At 39.5% G+C, this 23,016-nt stretch overlaps 1 protein-coding gene across 1 annotated transcript in view; it reads left to right on the forward strand.

Annotated features, from left to right (window-relative positions):
- Positions 1-23,016, forward strand: part of LOC136879285 (ankyrin repeat and MYND domain-containing protein 1) — a 299,890-nt gene that overhangs the window by 118,036 nt on the left and 158,838 nt on the right. The window contains exons 7-9 of the mRNA XM_068228945.1: positions 14,133-14,339; positions 15,346-15,523; positions 22,292-22,393. Coding sequence (XP_068085046.1) covers positions 14,133-14,339; positions 15,346-15,523; positions 22,292-22,393 — 487 coding nt within the window. The remainder of the gene's footprint in view (positions 1-14,132; positions 14,340-15,345; positions 15,524-22,291; positions 22,394-23,016) is intronic.

The following is a 23,016-nucleotide window of genomic DNA, read 5'->3' on the forward strand; positions in this document are numbered from 1 at the left end:
GTGAGGAAGAGCTTTTAAATATGCTAACAAGAGTGAAGAAATTGAGTCTGGAGTATGGACTGGAGCTCAATCTCAGTAAGACCAAACTCATGGTCATTGATAGATTAGGTGTCAGTATAAGGAAAGATCTTCATTGGGATAATAGTAATGTGAGAAGTGGACTAATTTTTTTTTTTTTTTTTTTTTTCAGGCTGCATCCTTATGTAATATTGAAATTTATGCTGGTCAGGTTATTTTTACCCTTTCCCAAGGAACTATGTTACATAAACTTACTTCATAATGATTCCATTAAGACTGTATTTTAATTCTTCATGCCATCATCTTCAATTACGAACAGGTCGTTTGAAAGAGTTGGATGTAGTGCACGACTTCGTATACCTTGGGTCGACTGTCAGTGATACAGGAAATTCCAAGAAAGAGATAAGGAGAAGGATTTTGCTGGGACGAGTATTCATGATGAAATTAATTAAGAACTAGAAGAAAAGCGGAATTACTAATAGTACAAAAATCCATCTTGTTGAAACCCTTATATTCCCTGTTTTCACATATGGCTGTGACTGTTACGGCTTTGGACAGAAAACACATCGACTTATTTCAAATGTGGTGCTGGTATAGAATGCTACGTGTGCTTTGGACCGCAAGAAGAACCAATGCATTCGTTCTTCAGGAGCTGAAGATTTTAAAACACCTTTCTTCTCATATCAATGCAGTTTGGACACATTGCGAGATGACCTGGAGAATCTAGACAAGTTAATCAGGGAAGGAAAGGTTAAGGGCAGTAGACCATGGGGAAGGACTGCAACCAGATGGACAGAACAAGTGAAGACTATCACCGGTTTATCTTTCCAATGTGTCCTGAGGAAAACTGAAGAATGTCCGGGATGGCGAAGCAACAGCAGAGATATGACAAACAAAGACAGTGGGGTCACAACACTCAGAAATAAGTAAATCGATTTGTGATGATGATGATGATGATGATGATGATGATGATGATGATGAAGCTCTACAATATGAAGGGCGTACTGTATTGTTTTACACTTTATATTTTTCTACCCAAATGAAGTACGTTACACATCAGTTGTTACGTCCACCTTCTCAACGTAATCTCCTTGTAACTGTATGCACTTTTGCCATTGATGTGTCAGTCTCTCCAGACCTTCCTGAAACCATTCTTTTGGTGTGCTGCATAACCATGCCTTGACAGCTGTGTCCAGTTCTGCAAAATCCACAAAACGGCGAACACACAGAGGTTTCTTGATGTTCCTGAACAGGTGATGGCACTGTTTCACATTTCTTTGGCGGTGGACTGCCCCTATGCTTCCATTGCATCAATTGTTGTTTCATTTGTGGCTCATGGTAATGGAGCCATGTCTCATCACCAGTCACAAGCCTAGCCATGAAGTCGGCTAGATCTTAATCATGGCATTGCAAAAGTTCTCTTCACACGTCCATACGCCTCTGTTTTTCATCTGCAGACAAGATTCTAGGCACCCACATGGATGACACCTTCCCCATCTGTAAGTAGCCATGCAGATCCACTGCAGGGTGCTTTGGTTAATTCCTGTGGCTGCCTCCATTTCTGTAAATGTGATGCATTTGTTTCCTTGGATGGCCTGTTCGACCCGGGCAGTGTTGGCTGGTGTTGACACTGTCACATTCCTTCCAGAACTGGTTCTCTTGAGCACTGATGTGTGCCCTGTTTTCCAACCTTACACCCAGTTGTAAACTGTTTTCTGTGATGGTGCATGTTCCCCACAGTCTGCCGCCAAGTGCCAATGAATTTCTGCAATGGTCACGCCTTCTTTCCATAGGAACCAAGTCTTATAGCGCTGTTCCTGATGTTTACTTTCCATGTAGTCTGCTTCTACACTGACAGTGTTGTTATGAAATGGCTATGACGAGTCCATTTGTTGGCCCCTGTGCGTGTGCTGCTACCAAATAATGGAACAAGACACTAGTTACACGTCACCACCTTCAAAAGTGAAATGTGAACCATACCCGGACATACAAAAAATAAAGTGTAAAACAATATAGTATGCCCCTCGTACTTTATTATGGGTTGATGCAATGATAGCACTTCATGGAGATCATGTTAGCATTAGGTGTTAATATAAGGAAAGATCTTTATTGGGTTAATTTTGATGTGAGGAGCGGACTATAAAATTTTATTTTTCGGCCTGCATCCTTGTATAATATTGAAATTTGTGTTGGTCTGGTTACATTTACCCTTTCCCAAGGAACCCTATTGCATAAGCTTACTTCATAGTGATTCCAGTTAATACTGTATTTTCATTCTTCATGCCATTGTCTTCTATTATGAACATTTAAAGGTTTAAAACATGCTCCATGGACTATTTCCTAAAGCATGTGTCATACTAGTTAGTGTCTGTGCAGTGAAGCTTGCCTGAAGCATACCCACGTGGAACCTCGCACCAGTCCAGCGTTGAGTCTGATACAGTATGGAAGCTGCGTCTTCTGGCTTCAAGTCTGCAAAGGATAATCTCTATAATATCTATTGGTCTGATCCCGGGTAGGATCAACAAAATTAAATGATGAAATAGTTGGAAATGTATATGTTACTGTTAGACACCTAATTTTATGGTTTGTATATTACTCCTGGATTTATGCCTTCTATGTGTGCCTAGCAGACCTTCACCTTTGAGTCCCTCAATTAAGTGTATATGAATGAAAACCTACAACCTGTTTTCCAGTCATTGACCAGGTCAGGGATGGAATGAATGAAGCCCCCATCTTGTGGTGAGGATAGGAATCGTGCCGGCTGCTGAGGCCTGTTGCACTCCTCTGGGGCAATGATTAATGACTGACAGATGAAATGAAATGATATTGGAGATTGTAAGAAGCTTCCCATGCCTATTGGACTGTAATCATAAATTTTGAGGAATATGTGGAGGTTCTATTCTATGTAAATTGCTGGAGAATTTTAAATCAACCAGCTATTGGTGCATTTTGTATGGATTTCTATTTGAACATTGTTATTTAAATTATTTCTATTTGCTGATTAATTTATCATTAAATGGTTAATGTGGTATTATTTCATAAATGCTGTTACTTTATTTAAATGAATAGTATTTTCAATATGACTTTAATGTAACTGAGGTTGATTTTATCTTAATTTCAGTCATGTTGACCACCTTTGTAACTGAAAATCTGTAACTCTCCTAGGTTCATGTCTCATTGTTTAACATCACCACGTTAAATTAACATTCTTTTCCTGTATGGCATCTTTGTGGTTATTTGAGTGTTTTCCCTTTTATTTTCATCTGGTTCATGTTACTGTATGAAAGTTATACCGACTATGGTATGGTAGTGGTCGGCTATTATGAAGAATATTATCCATATGACTCGCATAATATTACCTTATTTGTGTCCATTTTATCATCTCTAATTATGTATCATTTAAGTTTGATATCGCCCTTGTATAGGAAATGGATCAACAGGTACTGCAAAGTTTTGTTAAGCCATGTCTTTCTTTTATTTCTTGATGGCATTATTATTATGTTTCATTTTTTCTTCTCTTAATAAGTATGGGTATGCCATCTTAGAATGAAGTCTGTCATTCTATTGTATCTATTTTCTGGGAATTTCTAAGTTATGATGTGCAGTTTCTTACCTGGATTACTTAAATTCTTCCTGCAACTGTTAATTTGTTCCTACTTGCGTTGGGTGATATATTTTCATCTTGTCATTATTGGGAAATAAGCTGATTCATTGCCTATTTAAGAGCTACGTTAATCTTTAATATTAAGGGTGATAGATCCCTTAATTCCTTAATTTTAAGATTTTATTTTAAATCTGGTTCCATTAAGTCATTTTTGCTTGTACTTAAGATTAAACCTTCCTCAAGATAACCTCTTATTGTAACAAAAATCTAGATATCACTCCCCTTTAAATTGGGATTTCTTTCTCAAATTATTGTTAGTTTATTATCATTATTCCTGTTTCGTTGAGGCCTCTTTGACAACATGGTTCCTAACTCTGGTTATCTTCCTTCATAGCCCAGTATTCCTTCATCTTGGCACAGTGGGTTGCTTTCCTTCCGTAAGAGCACTTCACTCCCACTCCAGGACGCAATGTTTTAGCTGTCATTGACGGGAGAGTGTCGGATGTTTTGATCAGCATTCTAAATTTATCCCTGTTGAATATATCCCTGGGATAAATTTTTAAAAATTCTAGGTCTTTTCAAAACAGTTTTGTCCATTTAGCATTTGTCCTCCTCCCTCTAGAAAAGGTGTTGAAGATTCTTGAGGTCAGTCTCTTGTTGTCCATTTTGACTATATGACCGTAAAAGATAAGTCTCCTCTTTCTCATGGCCGATGTTCTGCTCTCTAAATGTTCGTAAAGCTCGTTGTTATGCCTTATTATGTATTCTATTGTTCTCTCAGTTCCTAATTCCTGAGTTGTCCCTTTCTGACCATGCTCAAGCATTCTGAGGCATACAGAACTAAAGGTTCATCTTGAGGCAAAGGGAGAGGGATGTGGACTTGTAAACGTTCTTAGAGAGCTGAAAAGCTCTCTCCAGTTTGGTACATCTGGTTTTCATGGCTAGATCCTAACTAACATTTGATGTTATCCATTTTCCAAGATACTTGTAGGAATTAGTCTTCTTTATTAGTACTGTATCCCCGTGTGGGATTGCGTTGGGTGCATCTCTGATGTTGGTGATGAATTCTGTTTTGTTAATGGCAATCCTCAACCCTACTTTAGCTGCTATTTGACTGAGGGAGGAGAGTTTGTGTGTAGCTTCCTCAATACTTGATGCTAGGAGTGAGGTCATCTGCAAAGGCCAGGCAATAGATGTTTAACTTGCCTTCTTGAAACCGATTCTCAACCTCAAATTGTCTGATAAGAGTTTTTGTCCATTCACGAATGACTTTCCCTAAGCATGCAGTTGAAGAGAATAGGGGTTAAACGATCCTCTTGCCTAACACCTGTTCTGATATCAAAGCTTTTTGATAGTTCCATTCTGAATTTTACATTTGGCTTTATGTTTGTCAAAGTAGCCTTTATGATATTCAGGGTCTTATTATCTAGTCTCAATTCAGCAAAGGTTTGAAAGAGAGATTGTCTATCTTCAGAATCATAAGCTTTCTGGAAGTCAACAAAAATTGCCACAAAGGATAAAGAGAATAGCTTTTAGGTTCAGGATCTATTCTGCACAAGATCTTGATTTCCTGAATCTGGCTTGATAATCTCCAATTCAGGAATCCAATTGGGCTTCTAATCTTGAGAGAGTATCTTGGAAAAGATCTTGTAATTCACCAAGAGGAGTGAGATTACCTGTTGTAAACAAGATAAGGTTTACAAGAACACAACTTATTTCTTTGCTTCACACAGAATTCTACAGTATGTACAGGAATAAAACATAAAATTGTCTTGAAGCAAAGTAGATGATTAATCTTGAGAGAGTTTCTGTTTCTATACACTATGTACACTCTGAATGTATTTACACTCACTGCTATCTTGAAAAGATAGTTCTTGGGAAAGATATAGTTCATGATAGTTGAAAACTATCATTTGCACTAGCATAGATTAGCTAAGAGAGTTCCTTCTAACTTGAAGTGTCTGAGTTCATAAGCTTGTACTAAATGAAAGCTATGTTCACAATTAGAGAATCTAATGTGTGTGTCGGAGCTTGAGTGAGCTTGGGGATGTGTGGCATACAACATCAGGGCTCGACATGGATGAAGGAACGGGAAAGTGGAGTAGTGACCTGAGGTGAAACCTCATACTACCAGAATTCCGTCCACCTGGTCGAGACACATTTTTAAGAGGAGTAGTCTCCGTGTTCGACGTTCAGTTTATTCTGGAGCAGGACACTGGGGAGAATCCTCATGAGTGACAGACAGGGAGCTCCTTATATACTGCACACGACGTAACAGACACGCGCACTGAAGACTGCACGTCGAGTCTCGAATGATCCACGCTTGCGTGCGTGCGGCTGGCTGGCGCTGAGCGAAGAGAGCGGAGGACATACAACGTTACCATTAATTTATTATTACACTAGCGAGATACCCGTACTTCGCTATGGTTCTAAACTAAAAGTTATTATTCAAAGTTTTACATTTTGGAGAGTCCACGATCAGCTGAGCCTGTAAAATATGTCCTCAGTTCGTACATCAAAAGGTTTTCAGGGAATGATTATTTATTTTCTGATCTAACACTCATTTGAACCCCATAGGGAAGAATTTGAATGTTCTAAACCAACCAGTGAAATTTTGATTTTGTACGTCAAACAGTAATGTAGGAATGAGTACATGTTTAAGGGATGAATGTTTTAAAATACTTTTTAACATCTAGGATATTGAAGACTACCCTTCATTAAGAAAAATTAAGTTCGTGCCTGAAATGGTTTCGGAAGAATGGATATTGCGTTTTGGAGAGTCAACCACCATCTAAACTCCTTAGGGGAGAAATATTTTGAAGTATATGATATTTTACATCTAGGACATAAAAGAAGACCCCCTCGTAAAATTACAACTTTGTACTTTGAACAGATTTGGAGAGATGAATAATTTTGTTTGCGGTGCTAATCTCATTTAACACTTTAGGGGGTGGAACGTTAAAAAATATTTCCTATTTCACACCTAGGATTTAAAATATATACCGCTATTCAGAATTTTGTCTTCGTATGTTAAACCATTTTTTTTTTTTTTTTGCTAGGGGCTTTACGTCACACCGACACAGATAGGTCTTATGGCGACGATGGGATAGGAAAGGCCTAGGAGTTGGAAGGAAGCGGCCGTGGCCTTAATTAAGGTACAGCCCCAGCATTTGCCTGGTGTGAAAATGGGAAACCACGGAAAACCATTTTCAGGGCTGCCGATAGTGGGATTCGAACCTACTATCTCCCGGATGCAAGCTCACAGCCGCGCGCCTCTACGCGCACGGCCAACTCGCCCGGTTAAAACCATTTTTGGAGGAAGGAGTGAATATATTTGTCTTCAGATCTTAACCCCCATTGAACTCTCTGAGCTGTTAAATTTGTTTCAAACCTTCTGTTATTTAACATCTACAATATCACTTGAAATTTGAAATTCATAATTCAAACGGTCTCATTTAAATGCATATTTTTGTCATCATTCCGCACCTCCCAGTCAAAACCTCCTTAGGGGTGTATAGTCTTAAGTCCATTTCTTATTTGTATCCTCATAAAAAAGAATTCAGCTCCTCTTACACGCCTCTTAAATTCTATCCAACCCCACTCCCCTACCACAAAATATGTGTATCTTTATTTTTAAAGCATATTCCAAATACCAATTTTCTCAACATCCTTCGTTTTCAAGATTTAAGTATCCTCAAACTAAGAATTCAACTCATTTTTCAATTCAATCCCCCCCTCCTTAAATTGATTTTCTGAAAACAAAAGAATACGTGTTTCTTTATTTTCAAAGGCGATCCCAAATACAAATTTCATGTCTGCAACATCTTCAGTATCTGATATATAAGTATCCTCATAAAAGGAATTCAACACTTTCCTCACTCCTTTACACCCACCCCATCCGTGGATTTTCCAAAAACAAGAAGATACGTGTCTCTTTATTTTTAAAGAAGATTCCAAACACAAATTTTTATATCTGTAACATCTTCAGTTTTTGAGATATAAGTATCCTCATAAAAATAATTTAACCCCTTTTTCAGTCAAGTGAATTTTCTGAAAAAAATACGTGTTTCTTTACTTTTAAAGGAGATTCCAAATTCCAATTTTCATGTCTATCCTAATAAGAATAATTCAAACCCCTTTTTCAGTCATTTTACCCCCATTTTTAAAATAGATTAAAAACACCAATTTTCACATCTTTAATATGTGAAGTTTTTGAGATATACTGTAGATATGCTCATTTTAAAAATTCACCACCTTAAACACTTCCCCTTAAATGGATTTCCAGAAAACGAATTATGCGTGTTCTTTTACTTTTACAGAAGATTCGAAATACCAATTTTCACATCTGTAACATGTTATGGTTTTGAGATGTATTGTAGATATACTCGTTTTAAAAATTCACCCCCTTTGTCACTCCCGTTCACCCCCCCCCCCCTTAAGTAGATTTTCCAAAAACAAAAAAATATGTGTTTCTTTATATTTAAGGGAGATACCAAATACCAATTTTCATGACTGTAACATCTTCAGTTTTGAGATATAAGTATCCTCATAAAAGGTATTCAACTCCTTTTCATCTTTTTGCACCCCCTAAGAGGATTTTCTGAAAACAAAAAAAATACATGTTTCTTTATTTTTAAAGGAGATTCCAAATACCAATTTTCACGTCTTTAAACAGTTAAGTTTTTGAGAGATACATACACTCCCTTTAAAAATTCACCCCCCCCCCCCACTTTCCAACCCCTCAGCAGCAGAATATCCAAAAATCCTCCCTCAGTGAGCACCTACATTGTAATATAAACATATCCTCAAAATTTCATTTCTTTATGTCCAGTAGTTTTGGCTCGGCAATGATGAATCAATCAGTCAGGACATGTTATTTTATATACACTGACTGAACAAATGTCATGGGATAGCGGAGCACTGATGCGCAGGTGGGTTGTCTGTGCACCACACGCCCCCTGTGCCAGCGGCAGTTGTTTAGGAGACCTTATGAGCAGTGGCTGTGCATGTGACAGGTGTAATATGGAACGTTGTCGTCAGCTGACACCATTCGAACGGGGTATGGTGGTCGATGCCCGACAGATGGGATGTGCGATTTCGGTAGTGGTGCGGGAATTCGGCTTCACATGATAAACCATGTCCAGGGTGTATCGTGAATGGTTGAATGCGGATGTCACCGTCCACAACAGATGAACGACCAGCCGTCCAGCCACCCTCGATGACCGTGACCGGTGACATCTGAGACAGATTGTCAATAGTGACAGACGGGCAACCGTGCAACAAATCACAGCTAAATTCAACACAGACTGTGCTAGACACGTCTCCCAGTGGACAGTCTGTAGGCACATGTGTTCTATGGGGTATGGGAGCCGGCGCCGCACACAGGTGCCACTGTTAACCCAACGTCATTGGGCACAACGATGCGCATTTGTCACCAGTCACCAGGGATGGACACTGGAACAATGGCGTGACGCGATATGATCGGACGAATCACAATTTCAACTGCACCATGCCGATGGGCGGCACCGTGTATGGCACAGACCACATGAAGCGATGGATCCCGCCTGCCTCGACGGTGTGGTCCAGGGTGCTGGTGTCTCTGTTATGGTCTGGGGTGCATTTTCCTGGTATGGAATGGGCCCCCTAGTTGTTCTGGAAGAGACCTTGAATGGTACACAATATGTTGAGCTGCTCGGAGACCATCTCCACCCATTTTTGGCCTTCCAGCGCCCAGACAGTTCTGCGGTGTTTCAAGATGATAACACGCCACCACATTGCTCCCACGTTGCCCAGGAATGGTTCCAGGAACATGCAGCGGAGGTCCAACGACTGCCATGGCCACCCAGGAGCCCCGATATGAAACCTATCGAGCATATCTGGGATGTCCTGGAACGCAGGCTCCGTGCCATGGATCCTGCACCTACGAACAGACCAGCATTGGTGGTCGCTCTGCAAACGATTTGGTGTCAGCTGCGTCCAGAGGACTACCAGGGACTTGTCGACTCACTTCCACGGCGTCTCACTGCAGTTCGCAGTGCCAGAGGAGGCCCCACATGCTATTAGGTGACTATCCCATGACATTTACTAAGACAGTGTACAGTGAGATTCAGCAGCACCTTCCAGTATCGTTTGCTGCAGCCCAACTAACATGCAAATGGTTATAGGGGTGTTATTCCCCTGCAGGCGTATGGTTTTTATGTTCAGTGAGCACATTTTGCACACGTTTCTGAACCCTAGTGAAATGTTATATCATCCTTTTGCAAAATATGACACCTTGAAATCATGTAGGAAAGTCCTTTTACGATGTAACTATGTTAATATGTCGTGCTTTGTGACCGGGTGTAATGAAGAGGGGAATCAATGCATAAAACTAGGTAACAGTGCAGTAATTAATGTCTTAAACAACGAACCAGATGGCGTATGTACTCTGCTCTCGTGCTACTACCAACATGTTTCCAGCAGGGTAGCGTAGCAGATGTGGTTAGGCGTTCGCCTAGCAATCGACAGAATGTACCAGCGGCGGTTCGAATCCTGCATCATTCAAATATTTATGCATCGGTATGATGTTTGAGTACGTAAACACATGCCCACGTTCCTGACACATTCAAACAGTAGAATGACGCTGTTGATCATCGTGTGCCCTGCGCATACTCCTCTGGTTAGAGCCTGAAGGTTTTTTTTTTTCTTCGCTAGGGGCTTTACGTCGCACCGACACAGATAGGTCTTACGGCGATGATGGGATAGGAAAGGCCTAGGAGTTGGAAGGAAGCGGCCGTGGCCTTAATTAAGGCACAGCCCCAGCATTTGCCTGGTGTGAAAATGGGAAACCACGGAAAACCATCTTCAGGGCTGCCGATAGTGGGATTCGAACCTACTATCTCCCGGATGCAAGCTCACAGCCGCGCGCCTCTACGCTCATGGCCAACTCGCCCGGTCCTGAAGGTACTGTAAGGCATGTTTTTCAGAGAGGAATATGTTAACTTGCTCCTCATTTATGAGGAAGCAAGACAAAATGCGTGTGAGGCACTACGTCTGTACCAGGAACCGTATCCCGACAGGCGACACCCGGCTGCTACGACATTCCACCGTGTTGAATGAAGCCGAAGGACAACAGGCGTGATTTCCAACGAGCCACCAGTCCGCGATAGGCCCGTTACATCAGGTGAAAGAGAAGAGGCCGTTCTGGAGGCAGCTCGTAATAATTCACACCTAACTACAAGGGTCATTACATGACAGGTGAACAACAGCCAGCCGTCCATCTGGTGAATACAGCATGAACATAAATTTCACCCATACCATCTTGAGTTACACCAAGAGGTCCATGGGCAGGATTTTGAAGCTCGAAAGGAGTTCTGTCGGTGGCTATTAGGCAGGTTGGACAATGATACAGCATTTGTATCACATATCTTGTTCTCGGACGAATTGCGCCCACAATAACGGGAACATCACTCGCCACAACATGCACTATTGGAGTCCAGACAATCCTCACTGGGTCCAACAGGCAGCTCATCAAGTACGACGGGGAGTGAATATTTGGTGTGGAATCTGGGGGGATCGCCTGATTGGACCTTATTTCTTTGAGGGCCATTGGATGGGCCTATGCTACTTGCATTTTGTGCATCAGGAACTCCCACTGCTGCTGGAGGATGTGCCCTTGCACAATCTTTTGACGATGTGGTTGCAACAGGATGGAGCTCCACCACATTCGACTTCGCCTGTTCGTAACCATCTCAACGAGGAACTGCCAGGGAAATGGATAGGATGAGGAGGCTCTGTTTCTTGGCCTGCCAGATCACCGCATTTAATGCCATTAGATTTCTTCTTGTGGGGACATTTGAAGAACGTCATTTACACTCAAGCGCCGGGAAACCCCAACCAGCTCCGGCAACTCATCACAGACACCTGCCGAGCAATTACACCTGGAATGCTTCAGCATACAAGATGATCTATTGGACACCAGGCCCGAATGTGCATAAACCAAAACGGTCATCACATTGAGCATTTGCTGCGATAAAACATTGTCAGGGAAGTTGCGTTCCTATTATTTCCGATCCGTATGTGTCCGGCCTGCTAACTAATCGGCCCCTCTTAAGGCCACAAACACATTCATTCACACACAATTTGCTTGAAAGAGGGCATTGAACTTACATTGTGTGTGGTACGTATTAAACAAATAATTTCAAAAGTTTGTAATCTTTGCCGCGGACTCGAACCTCCTCCCTGACATGCAAGCCTGCTCCGCCACGCCTTTACCAACTACACTACGGTTCTGTATGGCACAGTGGGCAGCTTATAGCAAGTATTAGGTTTACTCCAGTCACAATATCAATTTAGAGTTTCACCGGCATGTCAAATTCATATGATCTAGAAGGCACACGCACGTCTTCCAGTGTTTAATACGAGTATAAAAATACGGCATCCTATCATGGTGAGGTGGTAAATACTAAGATATCTGGTTATGTTGTCTGAGCATACCAGCAGGGCATATGTTTCCAGGATGGTATGAATATTGTGGGTTGCATAAAACTACATTGGACTCGCGCTGTATATAGATTATTCTTTAACCTCTGAAACTGTGTTCTCATTTTAGCAGCTACTCAGAGCTTTGTTTAGCATTTCTTTTGTCTCGTTTAGGCCCTCCCGTTTTGCTGTTCCTTTCAGCCTGGGTTATGGTGATGCACTTTACCATATTTATTAATGAAACGGTGGTGGGTAAATTGGTAGTGCTTACGTGCTGCTGTGACTGTAATCACATTAACAAGGTTGTAAATGAAAGTTACAGATCTTTTCTTATGGTTGTGAGGGTATTTAGGGGTTGTAATAAGGATGTTGAATGATCTGCATAAGCAGAAATGTATCAAGAAGAAGAAGAAGTAAGGATGTAAAGGAGAGGGCATTTAAGTGTCTGGTAGACCTCAATTAGAGTATTGTTCCTGTGTATGGGACCACACCAGGATTACATGATATGAGAACTTGAGAAGATCCTAAGGAAAACAGCAAGATGTGTTCTGTGTGATTTCCAACAAAATAGTAATGTTATGAAAATGTTTGCAATCTTTGGGCCGGGAAGACTTGGGAGTAAGAAGACAAACTTGACTAAACAGTACGTTCCACGGTGGCAGTACATAGATGGTGTGGAATGACATTATATGAATAAGCTTGAGTGGAGGTTTTAAAGGTAGGAAAGATATCAAGATAAATTGGGAATCAAGATGACGAGTTGAGTCAAATATTTGTTTATAGGGAAAGAAAGTAGGGGTTGGAAAAATTTATCAATGGAAATGTTCAATAAATTTACATATTCTTTGAAATCATATTAGAAGGCACTAGGAAAACAATTGATAAGGAATCTGCCATCTGAATGATAGTCGTAAAGAAGGTCAATGATCATTGATTGATTAATTAAAATGAGGACACAAGTAACTCTCAAGCCAAAGTGATTCTGCAGTCACGCTATTAACTGCACTACTGTATACAAAGATAGACTCTGATGTTAGAGGTACAAACTGATTCAGTTTAAGTGACTGGATGCATTTTCAGATATAGATTGATAGTAATTTTTAAATCTACTTAAAAAGTGAAAAGAATAAAATACTGAAGATGACCCAACTGGGAGCAATACAATAAGGCTGAAGGTGGTCAGGTAGAGATGTCTAATCTTCTATGAACATATCTAGACTGACTATCTAGCTTCTCACTTACCGGAAGAATAGGAAGATGAAGGCACCAATGGCTAACAGATGTGATCAAACACATGCAGGAACTGGGAGTAACAGAAAGTGACATCAGAGACAGACCACTTCAGAGATGGAAACCACGACAACAGGGGTTCCAGGACAAGAAGACAGCAGTTACTCTCTGGACAAAGGAGAGAAAGGAACAGCATAGCCAGAGGATGCCTTATAACCTGGCTAACTCTAAGCAGAAAAGTGCTTCTTAGCTGGCCCATTTGAAATATTTAGAAGAAGAAGAAGAAGAAACCACAGGCACCAACTTGCTAAGCAATTGCATCAACAGAACTGTATTGGAAAAGGAAGTGCCATGAAAGACTTGGAAATGAAAGAATACCTGGAACGCAGAAACCTAGTACCATCAGGGCTGGAAGAGACCAGGAGTTGATCAAAGGTGGTTGGATAGAAAAGTAAGCGGAAGCAGTGCATGTACTATGCTACTATAGGTGTGGGGCACACAAGAAGACATAAAACAACTTACACTCTCCACTGTAACTTTTGTGATAACACAACAACAAACTTACAATTCTATTTTATTGGTCTGAATTTATCCACTTGATTAAATAAAATATGACATCTTTTTGTTTAGTCCTTATGTCTTAATTTGTATTTACAAATTATGTTTGAAAGCCTAGATTCACACTGGTATCAAACCAACTCTGAAACAGGTGTGAGGCTCAGTAGCGAGGTTCATGTTTTTAGTCTATGGTAATGATTACAAGATGGACTAATCAATATTTACATCACATATGCTATTTTGAAATTTCTTCTCTTTTCAGAACTTTTTGCCAGCCGACATAAGAGGAATTCTAGAGCACGTTGTAGATATTCCCCGGCCAGCAGGTGATCACCAGACCGAATGCTACATGTTCCTAAATGCCTGCGCTAGTGGAGATGCTTACCTGGCAGATGCCATGGTCAAGGTCTATGACATTAGTCCAGATGTTAGTGATGGATGCGGCAACACAGGTTGCTTTTTTGCTGCTGTTAGTATTCTTTTCTTCTCAAGAATGCACAACTTTTTTCTTTCCTTCGGAGTAGCATTAATGTAACGAGTAAAAAAGAATAATGTCATGAAAGAAAGAAAAATTCCACCTAATCAATACACATTCTTCTTCTTATAAATGTGTATTGATGTGTATTGAATAGGTGGAACTTTCCTTTCTTTCATGACATTTGGTAATTATCAATATGGAACAAAATGAAATTTATTAATCAAGATAAAAAAGAATACTTATAAAATTTCCTCCATGTCATGAAAGTTACTTTATGTAAACATACAAGTTAGAGAGAGAGAAATAAGAAAGGAATGCACATAATAGGGCAGGTCGTGCAGGAAGAGAGAGCAACAGAAATAGAAGATGAAGACAAACATGGAAACAGAAGGACAATCTCCATATCTTCAGATAGACAGGCTCTCTCCTTGTCAGTCCCAGTTCTTCTACACAAATCTCTTTATCTTTATCAGCATACCATCATCTGTCGTTTGTCAAAGTCATTCTTTCAGTTGCTCACAATCCTGTAACTTATTTATTTCTATATACAGTATAATATCATCTACAAAAAGCTACATCTGATATTCCAGTTTTACTCATATTTATTTATTTATTTATTTATTTATTTATTTATTTATTTATTTATTTATTTATTTATTTATTTATTTATTTATTTATTTATTTATTTATTTATTCATTCTGATCTGCTGCTCAGTGCTGCAGTTTCCAGTCCATAGATCAGAATAGGTAGCAAATAGATCTTATCTATGTTCTAAATAAATAAATAAATAAATAAATAAATAAATAAATAAATAAATAAATAAATAAATAAATAAATAAATAAATAAATAAATAAATGAATGAATAAATAAATAAATAAATAAATAAATAAATATGATTCAGATACTGTGTAAATTCAAAATAGTATGTTGAATGAAATTTTGATATTTTTATGAAGTAAATTGGCCCAAGTGTGAACCAATCTTTAATTCCTCAGGCGGAAGATAATTTGGATCTCATAGATGTGCTGTCAAGATCAGGAGCTAACCTGGATCTCTGTAATGATGAGGGGTTCACAGCCTTAACTCTATGTCTGACACGCTTCCTTGCAGTCATCAACAAGGTTGAGAGCTGGGAGAAGGCATTTCTTCCCCCAGAATACAAGAAGATACATGGTGAGATGTTATTCTCTCATTTGTTCTTATTGATACATAGTAGAGTACATAATCTTTTCCTTACAACAATTGAGGACAACCAAAAATATGTGAAGCAAAATATCAGAAACTATCTCCCTCTTTTTTTTATGTTTTTTAATGATAGAATGATAGACGACTTAAATACTTTAGACTTACTTATAATTTTCATATTGTATCACAGATATGTTATTTGTACTCTAAACATTTGACTTCTGAAAGTTTCCATTCATAGCAAATAATGCCTGAATTGCTTTTTCACATTTCTTACTGTACTTTTGCCATTTACTGTGGTATTTCTTTTTGGAAGGCTGCAGGTGGATCATACACTGAAATACACATTGTATTACTGTTTATCACAATTAAAAAAGTTCATTTTTGTTCCTTGCCAATGTTGACTGATTTTTCTGATTTATGTCATAATAATCATTGTCTGTGAAATATCTTCTTTCAGTATATATCAATTCACTGTTCTGCTTTGTGCAGTGTTTTGTGTCTGTTTTCTTAATGCCAAGCAGCCATAGTCAGATCTTTGTGTTAAGTACACGTCTGGAAAACTAATTGGGCTCTCCCAAACTGGTTGTGGTCACGGCAGAAGAGAGGTCAATGGAATGGGGTACAGAGAAAGTTGAGTGTCAGTAAAAGATCTGTTTTACTTTGTCTATTGATGATAACATGTTGCTTTTGGCAACAACCAGGGAAGAGCTGAGCAGCAAGTGCAGGCCTGGATTGATGAGGTTTCTGAGTTTCACTCAGCCTTAACATTGCACAAGCATGAAGACAAGCCCAGCAGATAGTTCCATTCTAGCCAACAACCAACACCACATGTTCTGGTACCTGGGTTCCTGCCTGTAGAGTAATGGTGACATTGATGGTGTTTTGCAAGTGAGATGGAGAGAAGTTATGTGAACACTATGCAACTTAAAGATGCTTGTGTACCAAACTGCAACTGCAACTGCAACTAAAGCCACAGAGCATCATCTCCACATCATGGAAATGCACATGGTTCATTGTACAATAGGCAACTCCTATTAGATCATACGACAGTGATATGCTGAAGAGATAATTGGCAATCGCCCTATCTAGTAGTAGAAAATGCAAGAAGCCTATTTACAATGGTATGACCATGACATAGATGTTGATCCCCATAGGGAACCTGAAATATTTGTGCCGAATGAGTAAATTTATAATACCAATATAAATGGTCCATTATTGGACATCATATTTTTTTTAAAAATTTATTTCGTAAAGGGCACCTGAGCCATGGCTCATACTGGTGCAATACATATCTGATATACGTGTAGCAGAATTAGGAGATAACATAGAATCTTAAATGTTTTACATGAGAATAAACGTAAAGTGAGTTAAACTCATTATAGAGATACGATACGTTTAACGTATAGGCCTACATATTACATAGTCAAGATATCTCAGATGTTCATAGCATATTACGTGTGCTAAATTGGGGGCAAAACACTGCCAACCAGGAATGAGTTAGCTGGAAAATTTATAATGTCCAATAACGGACCATTTATTTTGGTATTATGGTATGACCGTGTATTAGAAGTGCACCTGAAACTGACCCCAACATATTTTACAAACTTAAGGTTGAAGACTTGCGACCCCAAGGCAGACTTGAACAATGATGGCAGGACACCATCAGTGTAGATATGAGAATCTGTGTCATGCATTCAACTGAAGGCCAGAACAGAGTGAAATGGAGAGCAGGTGTGCTAAGTGGAACACCACTAAGGGACATGTGGTTTTGAGAGCAAGTGACATTGTCCATACAGGACCTAGGGACTGTACACCAATTCATTACTGTCTGTTTCAAAATGTTTTCTTGCTGATAGTTCCTGGAGGCAACAATAATAACAATTTTCATCACATACTAAAAAGTTGCTTGCATGTAATATTTCATTACAAACACTGTATTTCTCCGAATCCAGGACGTTTTCTCCTGAGAATTTCATGTGAAAAATCAAGGGTCGTCTTGCATTCACAGCATAACAGTAACAAACACCACTGGCAGGACCACGGTAACAACACTGCTTACCCTCATCCCTCTGCCCCCAACCACGCGTACACACAAAACTCTACCTTCAACATCCGCGTCTTTATTATACATCGCTAGCCGCCGCAGGCAATTGTACAGTTTTTTAGTATAATGTCACTCATTCTTGGAAAATAGTGAAGACAGAATGACATTCTACTAGCCTGTACAAATCCACAGAATGGCATCAAAACATTAAGCATACTCTCTTGAGCTAGTTGCAAGATCTACCATAATGTACTTCCAAGTCTCAGCAGCGCAGGAAATGTCATTCAGATTGGAATAGCAAGGATGCAACCCTTAGAATTATTAAAAAGGCCCCAGTTACTCAGTGATAGAGTTATAACGCGTCTACTGTACTTAGTGAGAGTAACCGTTTTATAGACAGCAGAAATATTTTCATGATAAATCGTAGTATTATAGAGACACGTGGAACAGGTATTGCCAGCAAATTTTCAGTGGATCCTCTTTGATACTATGATGCCAATTTTAAGTTAATGGTTATTAAACACACAGAAATGAATAATTGTGCAGCTGCAAGAAAATACATCATAACTAAAATCATTTGGCTTTAGCGTGAAGCCAAAGATAGCTTAAAAAATGCGCATCAGTACTGTACGAAGAAGCATTCAGTGGCACGTAACAAGAAAGCTTTACAAAAGTCGAAGATGAAACTTTGAGGTACGTGTGCAAAAAATGCAAGTGCGGAATGGCCATACCGCGGCATACAAAACTCTTTGACCTTCATCGTCTGCATCTTTATTATACTGCACATCACTAGCCGCTGAAGCTGGCCGAACCCAGGAAGCGAGATGAGCATCTAGCAGCAGTTGGTTGTATCTGATGCTAGTAAGAGTTTTATAGACAACAGGATCGTCATATTTTAGAGATGCGTGGAACAAGTATTGCCGGCAAATTTTCAATGGGTTCTCTTTGATATTATAATACCAATTTTTAAAATAATGTTTATTAAACACGTGGAAATAAAGAATAATTGTGCAGTTGCAAGAAAGTACGGCATAACTAAAGCCGATGTTCGGCATTGGCGACAAGACAAAGGTAGTCCAAAAATGCATACCGTACAAGAAAGGCATTCAGTGGCAGCAACAAGGATGCTTTACAGAAGTCAAACATGAAATTGTGAGGTATGTATGTGAAAAAAAAAAAAACAAGGTCAAAATGGCCATAACACAAGATGCAATTTGAATGCCGGCTTGCGAATAGGAATTCGCTGAACTTTCAAAGGCAGTAAGTATCAGATACCTTTAATGAAAATGAGAAGGGAAGTAGGTATGATTTACATGATACTTGTGTGTGTTTATTTTGTATCTCAAATTAAATTTGAAATTTGTTATGAAAAAAAATTTCACAAAGCACATTTTAAGCCAGATTAATTTTTTGGAAGGAAAACTTGGGGGTCTTCTTGCATTCAGGGTCATCTTGGATTCTGAGAAATACAGTAATATTTTAGGAATCTTCTGTGTTTCCCCATTTTGAATAATTTTAAGCGACATATCACATGAGATATCGCAGTTTGAATATTTATAAGAAAGCAATAGAATTGTCCTTCTGTCTTTTCCTCTTGGTTTGAATGCTCTTAACCCTCTCATTCAAACTTGAGGTCAGTTTGAGTTGAATGACTTTAACTCATGGTGAATGATCTCTACAATTTCATTATGGTCTTAGGACTATTCAGTATGCCTTTGCTGGTGAGTCTTAGTGTTTACAGTGCACTATGTCCTATGGTATGGCCTGATAAAATTTTTTACTTTCTTCCATCTGTCTGTTGGCGATTACACATCAAAAGATGGAAACACGATGGTAGATACTAAATACACAAAATTGAACCAAATAAAAGGGGACACTTACAGGCCAAAAAATGACAACTAAGAAGGATTGTGGAAAGTGCAGGATCGCTATTGAAGTCCATGGGAAGGTATGTCGTTATTGGGGAGAAAAGGTTTGCAAGAATCACCCTTGACATGATGTATTGAAAGTAACAAAAGAAAAATTACAAGAAACAAGTTAAATGACTTAGCCACTCATACTTAACTCTCAAACCAAGAACGTTTAGCAACAGATACAGATCAGCTAAACAAAATGAAAACCAAATCAGGATACTTAAATCACTTAGTAAAATACAAGTTTAACGTTGTAGGATTATGCAGAATTACAATAGTTTTTGATTAAAGATGCAGGTGAAAGAATTAAAATTACAAACAACGGGAAGTTAGGGCAAACTCAGACGTGTTAAATTTAAAACTTTGAAAATTACATTAAGCAAGAAAATACCAAAACACAAAAGGAATTACATTAAAACAAACGAAATCAGAAAACATTTAAATGGCAGTAGAAATGGCACTTGCCAATAAGGAGGAAGGGTTCCTGGAGGGAAAACCCTCGAGCACATCCGCACTCAAGTTACAGTGAAGTCCATTTGTAGCGATCTAAAAAGGAAAGGGCCTCCTCCAGTGCTGCCAGTATAATTAAAACTCTATAAATCAATAGTGACTGTCAGTAGGAGAGGTGTCTGCAATTGTAATCAAAACTCTCCATATTGACTGTGACTGGGAGTAGGAAAGGGGTCCTGTCATTATAACGGATTGCATTTATGATGCAAGTTCTTGGCGTCTATTCCATCTGACTGTCCTTGAGTCACTACTGATCTGCATTTAGGGCAGTCGCCCAGGTGACAGATTCCCTATGTGTTGTTTTCCTAGTCTTTTCTTAAATACACTTAATCATTTATTATTATTCTACCACCTGTATAAATCTTTGTTTCTCCCCTTTTCCTGTAATTATCCAGTTTTCTTATATTGGGTGGCCATTAACGTTAAGGAGTTGTCTATATGGTCTGACACCATGGTTAGCTGGTTCAAGACCCATTGATTAAAAAATGTTCACCATCAGAACTTTGTCCAGCATGGTAGGAGAGGTGATTGTATACAATTTCTAATCATTAGATTGTGTGCTAAAGGCCTGAATTCCTCTACACAGTGTTCATACAGAGTGAGGGCATATGACACTGTTGATGTTGATTCATCTGTCAGATGGATACGTTAAACCTTGAACAGACCCTGTGGTGCTATTTGACAGGAGAAGGCTATGTGTTTGTACTGGGTTTCACCCTCTCCCTTCCTACTATCCTATATCACATCGTTCATTTCATCTCAATAACACCGGACGAGTTGGCCATGCGGTTAGGAGCGCGCGGCTGTGAGCTTGCATCCGGGAGATAGTGGGTTCGAACCCCACTGTCGGCAGCCCTGAAGATGGTTTTCCGTGGTTTCCCATTTTCACACCAGGCAAATGCTGGGGCTGTACCTTAATTAAGGCCATGGCCGCTTCCTTCTCAATCCTAGGCCTTTCCTATCCCTTCGTCGCCATAAGACCTATCTGTGTCAGTGTGACGTAAAAGCCAATTGCATCTTATTAACTCCTGTGATGATGTTGACATCAGGAAGGGCATCCAGTGCTAAAAATTCAGTACAGAGATTCATCTCCCTTCACGCCTGACCCCATAGAGGAACAGGACAAGGGTTGGACGTACGTATGTACATACGTACATAATTTACTCTTTTCACATCACGACTGAAGATCTGTTAAAAATGGCTTCCTCAAAGAGTGTAGATGCTCAACCTGGATATCAGAGCTCTCAGCACACAAATGTGTTGTCTTTTGTCTTCTGTCGAATGGCACCAAGGGCTCTGCACAAGGATTAACGTCCCCCTCCGACAGACGAATCACCATCAAAAGCGTCATGTGTCCTCACCCCATATGAGCACTGCAGAGAGGGTTGGAATTTAATCCAGGCTTTTGGCATGCAATCTAGTGATTAGAAATTGCATACCATCACTTCCCCCTACCCTGCCGGCCAACATTGTGAGGTGAAATTTTTTTCAACCAGCGGGACTCAAACCGGCTAACCACGGTGTCCGAATGTTTAGACATCAGCGCTTCAACGAACATGGCCATCAGGCAGGCTTAAATGAATACAATATATCTAATTTATTATGGGTTATGGATTCACCTAATGGTGAATTCCATCTAGTATGCAATGCATAAGAGTTAAGTGGTGTGGATAGAGTTCCTTTTCTTCTTGGCAGACAGGGCATAGAACTTTAAATATAAACCTATCAGTTTCTTTTGTTGACGACAGTGGCTCTCATGTGATAGAGAGCGTGATGCACATCCGCAAACAGCCAATGAAAATTCATCTAATGGTTTTGATGGTGGTGGTGGTGGTAATTTGTCAAATCTCTTTGTGCCAGCTGGGTGGAGAAATGTAACCATGAATGCTGCGTGTCACATACTGTGACCAAAACCCCAGCTTTCATGTTGGTAACTGCTTCAAGAAGTACCACACATTGGTCAAATAGAGGCCATAAGTACTGAGAAACGGTGCATGCAACATAAATTGTTGCAGTTTTTTAAATAAAAGCATTTTTTCTTGTAGAGTGATCACAGTTCTAGAGGAAGCAATTTTTGCCTAAATAAATCAGATTAGAAGGCCTAAGAATTAGGAATTTAAATTGGAGTGAAAATGGTTAATGTTTGTCCCTGTCTTCTTCCAATGATTTGTCCTTGTATCTTGCTTTTTTATCTCATTTCACACCCCTGGTTTAGGTGTACAAGTTTTTAATTTAAGTTGCTTTTTGGTTTAGATATCTAAAACAACATCACTTTTACATTTTTAGAAGGTGCTGTAATACTCAAATGGCCTCCTGGAAAAATCGTACGTGTTCCAAAGGTGGTTGATAAAGTACCTGAGGTGCCTGTTCAAAGGAAGCGTGCTAAAGGTAATGTATCATAATTAATTTCATAAACATTTACGTTTAAAAATTAAAATGAAATAAGTAATTGTACTGTATGGATAGGTTGACACTGGCAACTTCTAAGATGTGTTAAAGGGCGTAATAAGTTTATCCGTTTTTAATTTGGCAACCCAGATCCATTCATAAACTGTGGAACAAAACAACAACAAAAATGCCTGAGAGCATTGGCGTTGTGTGTTCACACAGAGCTGACAGTAGATAAATACGTTATCAGGAGCTCAGTTAGCCTAGACTGTGTCACCTCTTTGGTTCATTAAGCAATATTATGTTACACGTGCGACTGTCAACAGCGCCATGCGATTAGTCAATTAACCACTGCCGCAGACTACATGATACATGCTGCCACCTTTGGGATTTGAAAAGAACTTTTAAAGAAGGTATTGGAAGCGGGTCATTGTCCATAATCCAGTGCCTGCTCGATATGAAGCAGCCATGGGATGCATATCGAGCTGGCAGTGCCGTGATTACACAGTAAACTGTGATCATATTCACCATACCCAGAGCATTGTCCCTTCAAGCTCTAGCTATGCAGTACGCTGAAGTTTGTACTTCAAAACAGGGTTGTGATCAGCTGGTGTGACGCATGA

Source organism: Anabrus simplex, chromosome 8 (genome assembly GCF_040414725.1).
Source record: "Anabrus simplex isolate iqAnaSimp1 chromosome 8, ASM4041472v1, whole genome shotgun sequence".
NCBI classification, from domain to species: domain Eukaryota; kingdom Metazoa; phylum Arthropoda; class Insecta; order Orthoptera; family Tettigoniidae; genus Anabrus; species Anabrus simplex.